General features: G+C 40.2%; 7 protein-coding genes across 7 annotated transcripts; 4 read left to right on the top strand and 3 right to left on the bottom strand.

The window, feature by feature from the left end:
• Positions 1–136: 136 nt before the first annotated feature.
• BRETT_004177 (uncharacterized protein) lies at positions 137–2626 on the top strand (the record flags this gene model as incomplete). The annotated part of the gene is made up of 1 exon (XM_041282673.1): positions 137–2626. The coding sequence occupies one exon, from the start codon at positions 137–139 to the stop codon at positions 2624–2626; it is 2490 nt and encodes an 829-aa protein (XP_041135449.1).
• A 126-nt stretch (positions 2627–2752) lies between these two features.
• BRETT_004176 (uncharacterized protein) lies at positions 2753–3916 on the bottom strand (the record flags this gene model as incomplete). Its single annotated transcript, XM_041282672.1, has 1 exon — positions 2753–3916. The coding sequence occupies one exon, from the start codon at positions 3914–3916 to the stop codon at positions 2753–2755; it is 1164 nt and encodes a 387-aa protein (XP_041135448.1).
• Positions 3917–4212: 296 nt separating this feature from the next.
• BRETT_004175 (uncharacterized protein) lies at positions 4213–5817 on the top strand (the record flags this gene model as incomplete). Its single annotated transcript, XM_041282671.1, has 1 exon — positions 4213–5817. One exon carries the CDS (start codon positions 4213–4215, stop codon positions 5815–5817), a length of 1605 nt encoding a protein of 534 aa, XP_041135447.1.
• Positions 5818–5985: 168 nt separating this feature from the next.
• Positions 5986–6294, bottom strand: BRETT_004174 (uncharacterized protein; the record flags this gene model as incomplete). Its single annotated transcript, XM_041282670.1, has 1 exon — positions 5986–6294. The coding sequence occupies one exon, from the start codon at positions 6292–6294 to the stop codon at positions 5986–5988; it is 309 nt and encodes a 102-aa protein (XP_041135446.1).
• Positions 6295–6808: 514 nt separating this feature from the next.
• On the top strand, positions 6809–8359 carry BRETT_004173 (uncharacterized protein; the record flags this gene model as incomplete). Its single annotated transcript, XM_041282669.1, has 1 exon — positions 6809–8359. The coding sequence occupies one exon, from the start codon at positions 6809–6811 to the stop codon at positions 8357–8359; it is 1551 nt and encodes a 516-aa protein (XP_041135445.1).
• Positions 8360–9405: 1046 nt separating this feature from the next.
• BRETT_004172 (uncharacterized protein) lies at positions 9406–11262 on the top strand (the record flags this gene model as incomplete). Its single annotated transcript, XM_041282668.1, has 1 exon — positions 9406–11262. The coding sequence occupies one exon, from the start codon at positions 9406–9408 to the stop codon at positions 11260–11262; it is 1857 nt and encodes a 618-aa protein (XP_041135444.1).
• Positions 11263–11457: 195 nt separating this feature from the next.
• On the bottom strand, positions 11458–14367 carry BRETT_004171 (uncharacterized protein; the record flags this gene model as incomplete). Its single annotated transcript, XM_041282667.1, has 1 exon — positions 11458–14367. One exon carries the CDS (start codon positions 14365–14367, stop codon positions 11458–11460), a length of 2910 nt encoding a protein of 969 aa, XP_041135443.1.
• Between the last annotated feature and the right edge of the window lie 135 nt (positions 14368–14502).

Here is a 14502-nt window from a genome sequence, read left to right as displayed (position 1 = left end):
TTTCCCACACACGAAGACGATAAGAAAATTTTTTAGATTCTCCAGTAAATGGGGCCACAATATCAGCTTTAACCTTATCACTTTCAATAAGGAGTTATCACTATTGACCCATTGATAACAAAGTTAAACAGGAACAATGTCTCTCACAGCACAGGATGTTTCTGAGAATACTGGATTTAGACCAATTTTGGTAACTGAGGAGGAAAAACAGAGAACCGATAACGAGGCGGCCAGGTTAATAGAAGGGCTGGAGGAATTGGTGAAAAAGAACCCCAAAAGAGGTGGTGTTCGAGAATTTTCCAATTCTGTGCTTGGTTCAGATATAGTAGTTCATAGTTGGAGATTTAATGAGTGGGACTACTCAAGTAATAAGGTGGTTCTCCCCACTTATGCCAGGGGACTTTTTACAAGCGGCAACAAGATTATATGCCGTGGGTACGAAAAATTTTACAATCTCAATGAATTTCAAGGGATGAATGAGGATGTGGTGGCTGAATCCACAATTGGACCTTATACCGTCACCGTGAAGTCAAATGGTTGTATTATATTTATGTCTGGTCTGTCAGATGGAAATCTTGTGGTTTGTTCCAAACATTCTACAGGAATGAGAACAGACGTGCAGAAAAACCATGCATTGGTAGCAGAACAGGCACTCGAAAGACAGCTTGAACAAAAGGGACTTTCCAAAAAAGATTTGGCAAAGGTGCTTTACGAACTTGATTGTACAGCCGTTGCAGAATTTTGTGATGATTCATTTGAAGAGCATGTTCTCGAGTATAAGGGAGAGAAGGCCGGACTCTATTTACATGGATTGAACACAAATACAGTGCAGTTCAAAACTTACCCAATTGAGGATGTGAACAAATTTGGCGATCTGTTTGGCTTTAAACCAACAAACTTTATTAGATTCAACACATTTGAAGAAACCGCTAACTATTTTAAGTCTATTTCTGAGACAGGTTCATTTGAAGGCGAGCAGGTTGAAGGCTTTGTGGTGAGATGCTTTAAAAAAGACAAAGGACAGGACTTTTTCTTTAAATATAAGTTTGAAGAGCCATATCTATTGTACAGAGAACTACGGGAAGTGACAAAGCAATTGATTAAAAAAGGAACACAAAACATTAACTTTGGAAAGCACAAACTCATTTGTATGGACTATTTGAAGTTTATCATGCCTATACTCCACGATAATAAAGAGATTCAGGATCAATACTTGAATAATCAGAATGTTATAGAGCTAAGAAAGATGTACTTCAAAGCCAAGGGAAGAAGCGATCTAGAGACAATTGATCATGAACTTTCAATGTCAAGCTTGGAGGAGGAAATGCGGTCACTAAATTTTGGCACTACTCAACCAAACAGATATGTATTGGTGACTGTTTCCACAATCGGCTGTGGTAAAACAACCACTTCCAAGACACTCACGAGCCTATTTCCAGATCTAATTGGACACATTCAAAATGACAACATTCGGCGTCCTGTGGGTGATAAACTTATATCAGGTGCTCTTGAGATTTTAGTTGATAAGCCAGTTGTGATTGTGGACAAGAATAACCACCAGTTTCGTGAGAGAAGATGGCTTTTTAATGAATTTTCTCATTTGAATGAACTTATTCCATCATCAAAGCTCAAATTTATTTGCCTTAACTTCCTACAAAGCCCTCCCAAAATGGATCAGAGACTTTGGAAACTTACATCCAGCCGAATAACCAAGAGAGGGGACAATCATCAGACAATTAAGGCCTCACGTGATGGAAGTGTAAAGATTAAGAAAATTATGGGAGGTTTTGTGAGTCGTTTTCAAATGGTCAATCCGCACAAAGAGCCAGATTCAAATTTCAATCTGATAATAGATCTTAAGGTTGACACGAAAAACTCGTCGTTAGAAAATGCAAAGAGAATTGTTTCACAGCTACAATCATTTGCTCAAGATCTTCATATCAAAACACCAACAGATGAGCAATTCAATTTTGCTTTTCAGAAGGCACTGGAGTACAAGCCTCCTGAGACCAAAATTGTCTCAAAGCCTAGAATATGTCATCCACTATATTTTGGTATACGAATCTCGGATTCAAAAGCACTTTTCAATCAGCTTAATACGCTGGCTGAAACGAATCCGGAGTGCTTTTCTTCTTTTTTAAAACTTAGTGCTGCTGGAAGGCTACTTTCAAAGTTACACGTCACAATGATACATGTGAGTTCAAGAAAAGGAAACAATAATAACAAAAAACTATGGAACAAATACAATAAAAAGGTATTCAAAACGGACTTGGAAAAGATCGGTGCAAAAAATGATCTGAAAAATGGAACATCATTTGATCTACCATCTGGAGCATCTGCCGATATAAGGCTTGAAAAATTATGTAGCAGCAATGACCTTTGCTGTATTAAGGTGGAGATATTGAAGCTTTATTGGCATGAAGGTGATCCTCTGGATTTGAAATTGGGAAATGCATTTCCACATATTACACTTGGTACAAGAAGCAGCGATATCAAACCATTCAAAAGCAATTCGTTGCTTGAAAGCGTTTACAGGTTCGGAGAGACGAGCGGTATTGAAACGTTTGATTTCAAGAATTCAGAGGAGAACATCATCCGACAACTTCCGATAGCCGCTTATTATTGAATGTTACACATACACCAACCGGATAGTCATTAAATGGTACACAAACTGCAGAAAGAAAGAAAGAAAAGGCAGCATAAAACTTTTATATATACGTACACTGTAAAAAAAACACTGTAATATAGCATGTCAATTCATTGAAGAATCGACATTCTTATCAAGTAACCCCAATAAGTTGTGTACTTGGTTGAGCACTTCCTCAAACTCGTTTGCACTCTGTGAGATTTTGGAACGATCGGCTAATTTCGATGAGAAGGTGCTCAATAAATCAATCAATTCATCATCCTCTTCAGGATTGTAATACCGATTATGTTTAAAGTCAAGAGAGTCTGTGATAAAACTTTGCTTGTCACCTCCAATCCGTGAAAGTTCCTTTGGCTCAATATTATTTTCCGAGTTCTCTTTATCATCCTCAAGAAGAACTTGTGCTTCTTTAAGGCTTTTTTGCATCATACGGGAACTCAACCCAGTTTTGGTCGCGTAATCGGAGGCATATTTAGTTTCTGCCTTCAATGCCTCATTTTCCTTTTGCAACTCAGACTTTAAGCGCTGCAACATAATAAGGTTCTTATCATAGCACAATTGTAACTCTTGAGTTTCTCTCTGCATCTGCTCCTGATCCAATTGATCCTCCGTAATCCCGGGTGGAAGCTTTACGTGCTTAAATTTTTTCATTAATGGGTCAATAACCTTCTCTCGCACCAATGATGTAAAGCGAAGCCTTTCTTTAACACTGCTAAAATGCATAGAGGATACGACTTGATCGGTGAAAAGGGAGATGATGTCTCCGATACGCCGTTGAATATTTGGAGTTAGAGGGACCCAAGACTGATGCATAGACGAAAGATGGACATTTTGAGTGTATGACTTGACAACCGTTCGGTCATCTTCAAAGACAAAGTCATCATCATCTTCATTGTTATCATCATCACTGTTCGTAATCAGAATGACGTCGTTGCTCCTTAGATTTCGTTTAATTCTACCCCCTTGCTTTCTTCTCTTTTTAGGCTTTGTAACCTTTTTCCTTTGGCTTGTTTTCTTCTTAGCCTTACCCAAATTTAAAACTGGGCTTTCCTTCTTCTGGGTGCCCAGATCAGAATCATCGGAGTCAAAAAGTGAAGCATCCTTTGTTGTTAACGAGTTGTATTCAACATCGTTTCCATCCTTTTGCTGTGAAGAAACTGGCGATATTCGTGAATGTTTAAAGCGATGATCTTCGTGTGCTCTTCTCGGGATCCGCCTAATTTTTGTAGTTGCGGACGGTCGCTTTGGTGTGTCACCTGTTTTATACATGTCGATAATTAGATGCTACAAGATTATGTTATTTTATGAAAATGGTATAACTATTTAACATTGTTGACTGCTACTTCTTTACCGACTGGAAGTTGGACCCGATAGGAAATACCCAAAAAAAGAGAAAGAACAACAAAAAAAAAATAACCTATCTCGATAAAGAAAGTAGGTCCCGTCCTCAATCGCGAAAGTGGTATAAAGACGCGTACCGACGTCAACTTTGATTTCAAGATCCAGAACTACGTACGACAAACTGCAAGTGCATCACAAAGGATATATATTCGGAAGTTGGGAAAATGGGGCTATCAGAGTTTGAAAAGAGGAGGCAGCAAAATATTCAAAGGAACCAGGAGCTTTTTAAAAAGCTCAACCTAGATACACTCTCATCGGATTTCCACCGAAGTATAGGTGAAACGAAGAATGGGGTAGAAAAACCAAAGAAACGAAAGATGAGGAAAAGTACAAGGAAGAAGAAAGAGTTGAGACCCGAGCATCCGTTGAGAAGATCAGCACGTTTGGCAGGGATCAAAGCTGAAAGTACAGATGACAACAAATTACAAGAACAACTGGAAAAACAGCGTAAGGAGAAAGAAGAAGAGGAAAGACTGAAGTCCATACGTTTGAGTGGCGATCTGATGTTAACGGACGTCTTAAATTCCAAGGGAAAGGCAGGTGAGGACGCCAAAGAGACACTAGATAGGCTTTCTAGACTTGGGAAATCATTTTCTATGGGAGATTTCTTTGAGGCGGTGAAAAGTCGTAAGCAGGGAAGCAAACAGGTCAAGCAGCTCAGAGAGGAGTTTGACTCGATGAAGCTATACGAGAGATTCCATCCGAATGACATCAAATTGACAGGCCAGCGTATGACTTATGTAATGTTTCATCCAACCGTAGATCGGAAGATTGTCATGGGTGGTGATACCAATGGCTTAATGGGAATATGGTCGCTAGAAGATGATACGGAAGAAGATGGTCCTGCGATCACACAGTTTAAATTTCATGGGAAGAACATCCCGAAATTGATCGTGAGGCCGGAAATGCCAGGCGAAGTTGTTAGTTGTTCATATGACGGATCCATTCGAGTGTTGGACATCGAGAAGAAAATCTCACAATCAGTGGTTGAATTCGATGATCAATGGGGTGACGCATCTGGAATATCTGACATGAACTTTATTGACAAGAACGTTTGCTATTTCACCACATTGGGGGGAGAGTTCGCCCAATTCGACCTCAGAGAGAAAAGCAAAATCGACAGAAATGCTTTAAATGTTTTAAGATTACACGACAAAAAGATAGGTGGCTTTGCAGTCAATCCTTCCTTTAACCAGCAAATTGCAACCGCCTCTTTAGACAGAACAATGCGAATTTGGGACCTCCGGACGGTAAAGGAAAGCCAGTGGTCAGAATTTGAAAACGCCAAATCTCCACATTGTATGGGAGCCTATCACAGTCGACTCAGTGTTAGTATTGCAGACTGGAATTTGTCAAACGACGTTGTCTGCAACAGCTATGATAACACGATACGGATATTTCAGCTTGGAAACCAAATAACAGATGATCCTGGATACATCTTCAAGCCCAAACTAGAAGACTCTCCGGAAGGGCTGGAATCTATTCCAATCAACTTGAAGCCGACAAATACTTTGAAACACAACTGCCAAACGGGAAGATGGGTGTCTATTCTCAAGGCTAGATGGCAACAGAATTCACGAGATGGTGTTGAGAAATTTGTTATTGGAAACATGAACCGGTTCTTTGATGTGTTTGACAGAGATGGAACACAGTTGGCACATCTCGGTGACGATTATATGACATCAGTTCCTGCGGTTGCATCTTTTCATAGAACCGAGAACTGGATTGTGGGTGGAAATGCCAGTGGCAAGGTCTTCCTATTTAGTTAGGGCAATAGATGACATGTATTATATTATATATACAGTAAACACATACAAAAAGAAGGAACGTCGTAAACTCATTTGATCTTGCGTCAAATCTTGATAAAAGCCAAGGAAAAAATATTGCTTCTGTCGAGAGAGGATAGAAAAGTGTACTCTTCAAAGAGAACCAAGAAATCATTTGGAAAAGAAGGTGTTCTTCTTGTATTCTCTATCTTTATCCCAAAGCCAGCCCTGACCTCCTCTGTATATTCCTGCACCAATGAGTCCAAAACCAAGACCCTTAATACCCTGTCTCCACCACTTTGGATTTTTCACCAAGTCCTTATCATTCTTGAATAAACGACCAGAGGCAAAATAGGCACCGGCAAACATCGCAGTCAGGGAGGCCATAGCTTGACAAGGAATGCAGTCTTTGGCATCTTCGCCTTTCAAATCATGGGGCTCTTCCGGATGGACCACCTGTAAAATATTTGATGCTGCCATACTAAAATTATTTTAGGCTTTCAATTCACAACGTAATACAACTGGACGAACTTAACACCAGGCGTAAATTTACTATTCTGACTAGTTAAATGCTTTGAAATGCGCTTATTTCACGTTTAAAAGGGGAAAAAAGAAAATGGAGTAGACCAAGGAATCAGCTTTGATGTGCAAATGCCGACCTAACAGAATAGAAACGATCATCGGGTATTGGAATAAAGCCAAATTTCAGAAGACTCGAGAAAAAGCCAATGTGTGTACGAGCAGCTTTTTGTGAAGTGGGTACTACAAAGACAATAAGTTTTTTTTTTATTTATCTATTTTTCTTTTTTCACCCCGATCTCTCGCGTAAGCATCTATTTATTACTGCCGCATCTCGGAATAATTCGCCGATTAACATTAACAGGACTCGGACGGAATCCATGCACTTTGTAACAAAAGCATACCATCCAAAGGTATTTATACATTCATTAAAAAAGACGAAAAAGTGGGTTTAATATTGCACAATTATATTAGGATGCTTTCGCTCCATCTGATCATTCTTTCGCTGGTAACTTTAGCTTTTGGCAAGACGGACAATCGGTATTATCCATGTGCGTCGAATGATATAGAATTTTCACCAGAGGTGAAATCATATTGGGAGAAAGAAGACTCTGGTAAAAATATTAAACTACAAAAAAGAAGCAACAATACCGTGTTTGAATATGATAATGAAAAAGTGTACGGGGTTAATCTTGGAGGATGGTTAGTTACGGAGCCATACATTACCCCAAGCCTCTATGAGAATGCATTAAGTGATGGAGAAACAGATGATGATATTCCTGTCGACGAGTACCATTATTGCAAAAAATTGGGAACCAAAGAGTGTGAATCGAGATTGCAAGATCATTGGGCAACATTTGTTAATGAAACAGATTTCAAGCAAATCAAGAATTGGGGATTTAACACAGTTCGTCTTCCAATCGGCTACTGGGCATTTGCTCATAGAAAGCAGGATCCGTTTTGCTTCGGGCAGGAGGAATACCTGCAGAAGACAATTGAATGGTGTCGTAAGTATGGCTTACATGTCTGGGTGGATCTTCATGGAATGCCTGGCTCTCAAAATGGATTCGATAACTCCGGTTTAAGGGGGGATGCCAACTGGTTGAATGTCACCAGTAATTTCGAGCTTGGAAATGAGGTCTTGTATTACATTCAAGATAGATATGGAAAAGAGGAATTCAATGATGTCATTTCTGGAATCGAAAACGTGAACGAGCCCATTGGTCCCAAGATTAGTATGCGTAAGTTAAAGAAATTTGATAAGAATTCATATTCCCAGCAGAGAGCGACAGGAAGCGATAACTATTTCATATATCATGATGCATTCATGAGCACAGGATACTGGGACGATATCTTTGAAAATGGAGCATCCATAACTGGCCATACCAACTTCACATACAACAATTACACCTCTTCTCCATCCTTTAAGAATCTTACCGACAACCAGAAATCAACATATTATAACGGCACAATCTATAACTCAGTGCTAGATCATCACAGGTACGAAGTTTTCAGTGTAGGATCATTAAGTTTGAATCTTACTGGTCACATCTCAAGCTTGGAGTCATTTACCTCTGGCGTTATGAACGAAAGTGCACCGGTCAAAATTATTGGAGAGTGGGCAGCAGCTTTGACTGACTGTGCAAAGTGGTTGAACGGTGTTGGAACGGAATCCAGGTACGAAGGAAAGTTTTCATCAGATACGGTGATTGGAAAATGTACATACAGTAATGATTATTCGAAGATGTCAACACAGAACAAGACCGACACGAGAAAATTGGTCGAAGCACAATTAGACCTCTTCAACAAGACGAACGGATTTATATTCTGGTGTTACAAAACCGAAAACGCGATAGAATTTGATCTCTCAAAGTTGATAGAACACGATCTCTTCCCACAGCCTTTAAGCGAAAGAAAATACCCAAACGTGCTCAAGAGTTCGGCCAGTGTAATTACAATCAGGATGGGTAAATTATTAACATTAGAAGTTGCTCTAGGTGCATTAGTGGTCCTTTTAACAATGTGAGGATTAACGTTAATGCACCCTCAAAAAAACAAAAAAGCATCATATTTAAATAAAATACAGCTCTCATTTAAAAGATAAATGTATGCCTTTCTACTATCAAACTCTAAATTATGGGCTGAATTTAGTGTTAGCGAAATAAGGCATGTAACGATCTAAGCCTTTAATGTGAGCAGAGCACCATTCCCAAACAGACAAGCAAACATAAAATATCTGAGACCTACCCCCTTTAAAGTGATGTCTTAATCAAACAGTTCCCACATCACATACCCTACCAAAACGGCAGACAGTATAATAACAAGAGAACCGGCTTTTTGGAACATCAGAGATAAGTCTTATAGCGACAAATTTGTCCACCAACCTTTTGAGGGCAACTGCCCATAAGTAAGGCCATGATTACTGAAGGAAAATCTGGGTTTTATTGGAAAGGTATATTGGTGGAAAATTTGATCCTTATATAGTTTCCGCGAAAAAAAAAAAAGGTGAAAAGAAATCCAACATGAAAAAGTAGGGGTTTTCTTATGCGGGTTATTAGAATGAGGGATGCAATTGACAGCTTTGAAATAGTGCTAAATGACGTATACATACTTGTGAATCCTTAAATTGCGTCCACGGATCATTTTTTCTTGAAGTGAGATTAAACTATTCGTAAGCAGGATCATAACAAGGGATCCTGGACCTAATAATAAACGGTGTGAAAGCTATGGCCATAAAGCGAACTTAGCGTAGCATGTACACAAATAAAGATAAACATATAGCGATCTGTGTATGATCAATATGTAATTATCTTCAAAGGAATCATCAAACACACCATTTAGTATAAAATCTTCCGATTTGGATTACGGTATAGCTTTTACGTACCACTTACCTTCCGACTAGGGGCAGCAAAATTACGTAATTCCGCGTTCTCCTTTTTTTTAGTATTTTACGTATCAGCAATAGCCAGCCTACGGATAAAAATGATAACCTGAGACAACAACTACTTTACATTGTAAATAACAAAATTAACTCCATTCCTAAGCAGGTGCCAGTTAAATTAAGAAGTGAAAATGCTATTATCACCCACATCTTCAGTATTTGACAATGGTGCAAGTCGAAGATCGTCAAAATTGGCCATCGACGAAGATGAGGCAGATTTGACCGTTTTAAGTGAGAACTTAGAGAACATGAATGGTTATTGCAACGAAATATCAGACAAATTGCAACAGATTTCAATTAAAAATTCAGACGCCATCAGGGGCATGAAACCATTGATTCTGAAGATAAATACGTTAAAACTTCAGCAGAAAAACATAAATGCTACTGAGGCGGTGATTCATAAGGTCAAAGAATATGCATCAAGTATCAAGAAGTTAGATGTTTCTTTAGGCTCAGTTGCGGATTTGCGGAATTTGGATCAAATTGGCAAGTATTGTAACATTTTGTCCGGATATGAAAGGATTAGAGGAGAACTTATCAAAAGGGGACTAAATGGATTTCAAGGATTAATGAAAGGGTTGAACCATTCTATTAAGGACTGTGAAGGAACTTTAAAATATGAAATGAAAGCAGAACTTAAGAGGCTAAGTGAGTTGGAATCGGGATTGACATTTAATAAAGATGAGGAAAGAGTTTTAATTAAACAGGTAGAATTTATTTATGAGTACATGAAAAATGAACGCAGCAAGAGTACGCTGGATATCATTGTCAGCAATAGATCCAGCCATGTTTTGAAACTTTTGAAGGAGAGAACCGGAATTACACTTCCAAATTTGGTGAAGGACCAAAACTACTTATACGGAGGCTGTGGAAAAGATCTCAGAATTTCATTTGTCAATTACACCGGACAGGCGATGCAATTACTTGTTTCGGAGTTTGGCATTGTTTCCAAACTTATTGCATCTACTAGAGAGTCACAGGCTGCATTCAACAAGATTATCGCGCCATTATTACAGCATATAAGTGATACTGGAAACTCATTTCTTACATTTGCATCCAAGAACAAATATGCCTATGCGACTCTGTTATATGAAATAGTAGATGGCTTAAGTGTCGTGTTTTCAACGGTTCAGAAATTTCCATTAGAGACGCCAGAAGATCTCATGACCACATTTGAGGATTGTAAATCACGTGCACGGCTGATATTTCAACAGTTGTTTGAATTCATACACCAGAGGTACGTCGAGATGGTAGTCACAGAGCACCCCAACGAAACTCTTAACAACACGTTTATGATGCTGGTCACAAGGCTTAACAAGTTTTCTCTATTCAAGGAGCAGCAATTGCAAGTAATAAGTCAGACTCGTATAGGATCATGGCTTCCTCAATATAGACCAAAGGGATTTCAGGAAATCAGGACGATGTCTAACGACCCATTATTTTTATTGAGTACTTTCTACTCGGATGCCATTGAGTACAGCTTCTATATGCTAGCTGAAAAGTTTGAGCCTCATATGCTGGAAGAGGATCTTGGTGTGATGCTTCTCTTTAATCTTGATGGATTCCAAAATCTTCTTGATAGCAAGTCGAACATGAAGAATATTCTAGGACAACAAGGTATATCCCGAGTTGAGCGATTAAAGAAAAAGGCAATTGATAAGGCAACTTCGGGATGGAGCGATATGACCACAAAGTTGATGGAAGCTTCTACGAAGCAGGGTGATTCATTCAACATGAGTAATAAGGAAATGGGAAAGTTTGTGGATTCATTTACGAGGTCATTCAACGAGAATTACCACAAACTCCAAAATAAGAACTTGCCTCCATTTTTCAAGAAGGAACTCGCTCAAAATATAAGAAAAATGCTTGGTCCAGCTTACAGAGTTTTCTATATGAGTGTTGCACAGGATTCTTCGGCGAAAAGTGTTTTGAAGCACTTCAAATACAGTATAGGTGACTTTGAGCACCAACTAGTAACTCTCGCGTAAATGTGGTTTCACTTTTAGAATGTGTATAAAAATATCTATCTAATAAAAACCAGTGAAATTAATGATCCCCAAAAAAAAAAAAAAAAATGTATAGATGAAGTTTTATCATGTAGCTCTATATATTATTTCACTGCATGCTGTCCTGCAGTCATGAAAGTAGAAACGTCAAATAGTATTCTTAGGATTAAACATTGATCAATTAGCATCGTGATTCCCGGACAAAGAGTTCGGCGTCTGAACACCAAAAGTTGCAACACTTCTATGCTCGGTCTTTTTTTTCCCTCCTCCATTTTGTAGAGTACTTTGAGAGGATACGGAATTTGTAGACTTCCGACCCGAGTGGGATGAAATGGCCTCCACAGAAGAGTTGTTCGAGAAAGAAAAGTGATTCCACAAACTGTCACTTTGGAAGTTTGGGCGATCGGAAAGCTGAAATCCAATAGGATTGATAGGATTATCGGATTGATCTATGGCAGAACCCATCATACTTGAGATGTCAATTGAGCTGTCAGGATCCCGGGCAAAATTGAGGTTTGTGACGATCGAGCCATTCCTCATAGGAAGAGATGACATACTAGGATTACCTGCATTTCCATAAACATGAGTACCAATACTTCCACGCTCGACGTTTTCTGTATTAGATGGCTCATCTAACAACGGTTTAGTCATGATAAGATCATCAGGCTCTGGAGGCTGGACTGAGCCAGCAGAAGAAACAGTGCGCATCGAATTTACAGATTTCCCTGTGCTCTGATTCTCTGCCACCGAAAGCTTGTGTGAATTATCCGGAATTGGTCTCCCGTGTGTTATTGTCGATGTTGAAGAGCGGGAAAGAGTGTCACGAGTGTTAGTTTCGACAGGTGGCGACATGTTGTCCGGTTCCAGTCCGGAGTTCAAAATTGTTGATGGTGATTCTGGTGATTCGGGTGAGCTCAGATCATGTCTATGCTCATCATCATTATCCTCATCCATAGGGCTTTGCTCGCTATTCATGGCTTCCTCCAAGGTGGCATCTATAGCGTGCGAAGGAGAAGTGGAATGGCGACTCTGGAAACGGAAACCGGGAACGAAGGACGAACTGACAAGCTTGGATTTGGACGAGTATTGAGAAAACTGAGGTGAAGGGGATGTCGAAGGAGACCTTGACCTAATTGGAGTAACCTTAAGATGAAAGTTATTATTGATGTCACCCAAGTCGGCCGAGGATTGGTTGGCACTCTGCCGAAGAGTCTTGCTTTTTTCCTTTCTTGATCTTCCCCCGGGCAAGATCTCAGTCGTCATATCTTCGGAAGAAGAATTCGTGGAACTTGACGAAGTAGAGGTTCGAACCGCCTCATCATAAGAGGGAGGTGGATCAACATCCTTTTCCTGAAATGGAGGTGGTGGTTCCGTCGACGAACGGCCGGGAACAGAATTGATAGACAACGTCTTCATTAAATCTATTGGTTTCATCTCAGTCGTGGCCCGCAATTCCGGATTAATTGCATTCAACTGGGGAGACACTATAGGCGAGAACGGTCTTGCCTGAGGCGATAACAATTCCACAGGAGTGGTTGCCTTGGGCTGATAAAGATTCGAATCCAATATCATATCCAGACGAGGCGTCATAGTCAAGTCAACAGATGCATCGGGCTGGAAACTGGTGCCCACATCCTCCTTTAGCTGTTCATCGTATGATGGTAGCATGGTGTTTGCATGTGCACAGTGAGGAGAGAGGAGATGGATTGGGGAGTCAATGGAAAGCTCATAGTGCTTCCTTTTGTTAGGGTTGTCGGCCGTTGGCTCGGACTTCGAGAGACGGACGCAGATCTTAATCCAATGATGAGACTGGATATCGTCGTAGCAAGTATCGGGATGAAGCCTGAATCTTTCCGCGTAGTACTCGGGAATGAAAACCTGGAAGTCCATCTCTACACCGCCGATCTCATCGTCACCCACAGCAAGAAGATTATCCACATCTTCCGGTGGCCGGTGCTCTAGAAGCATTATCTTTCTCTGGGGTTCTGCACGGTGGACATGCTTATCGTGGCAATAGTACTCCAAGTGCTCCGTTATATAAATCCGCAAACGGTGCACCTTGATTTTGTCAAGAGGCGTGAGCTTGAACGAAATCGGGAGGTACGAATTCAAGATGACCTGCTTTGACGATATGACTATCTCATAGTGAAGCTTGTCTTCCCAGTCTCTGTTAATCACAATAGGCTCATTCTCTTCACTCGATTCACTACTTGGGGTCCTGACTACACTTATGTCACGTCGGGCGTACAAGTTTGATTTGAAAGCTCCGCTTCTCTCAACAGATGCCTCCATTGTGTAACGAACAGATCCAAAAGTCAAGTTCATGGCCTCTGGTAGCTTGGAAGAGAAGAACTCCTCAAACGAGTAAATGTAATCGCCAGGAGCAAAGATTTTGTTATCGTTATCGGCATTGCTGTGACTGTGATTTGATGTCAACATGACCAACTTCGACGCACTTGAACGTGAACTGGTAGGCTTCAAGTCGGTCTCAGAGTTGGTAGATATATGCTTTAAAATACTCGAGTGGCTTCTGGTCGCACTTAAGCCATCCCCAATTAACGCACTCATAAAAGAGGATGGCGATTTAATAGATCGCAAGTCGTTGGTGCTGCTGCTACTCACCGGGGACAAGGCATCCAAACTGAAGTTTTCAACTTCGGAATTATCCGACTTTGGAACAAACAAGTCTGCATTCTTTCGAGTGCGATCTGTTTCCGGGTAGGTGCAATGATAGTTGAAGAAATCCCAGTCATGCGTCAGCACTGTTTTGGTCTCCACGTGATCAATCTTCTTCGGAGGTATACCTTCAGGCCAATCAGTCCTGGCCGTGCCAATCAACTTTAATCTGATATGCTTGATCTTCACTGGCTTCAATATACGTATGAACAAACATCCACGAAGAACTGCCGGCGTTGCCGATTTTATTTCGTCATCTGTAAATCCACATAAATAGAGACGAGGCTCTGCAAATATCATATATAACTTGACCGACCCGGATGCTGCATTTGGCTTCATTGGAAGCTTAATCAGCGTCTGTGCCGATAGCCCTTCAACTGGGAAGAGGGGGGACGTTATGAGATCCGACATCCAACAAGTGTAAGTTCAATCTATCGAGCGTAAGTATTGGTAATGGTATGCTAAATCAAGTTGGAAAAAATAGATGAAACTACCCTATGTTACTTCACGGTAACGATCGATGCTCACGAAACAAAAAAGTTTTAT

The sequence above is a fragment of the Brettanomyces bruxellensis genome, chromosome 5 (genome assembly GCF_011074885.1).
Source record: "Brettanomyces bruxellensis chromosome 5, complete sequence".
NCBI lineage: Eukaryota > Fungi > Ascomycota > Pichiomycetes > Pichiales > Pichiaceae > Brettanomyces > Brettanomyces bruxellensis.
Note: the sequence above shows the minus strand (reverse complement) of the source record. Positions and strands in the feature narration are given on the sequence as shown.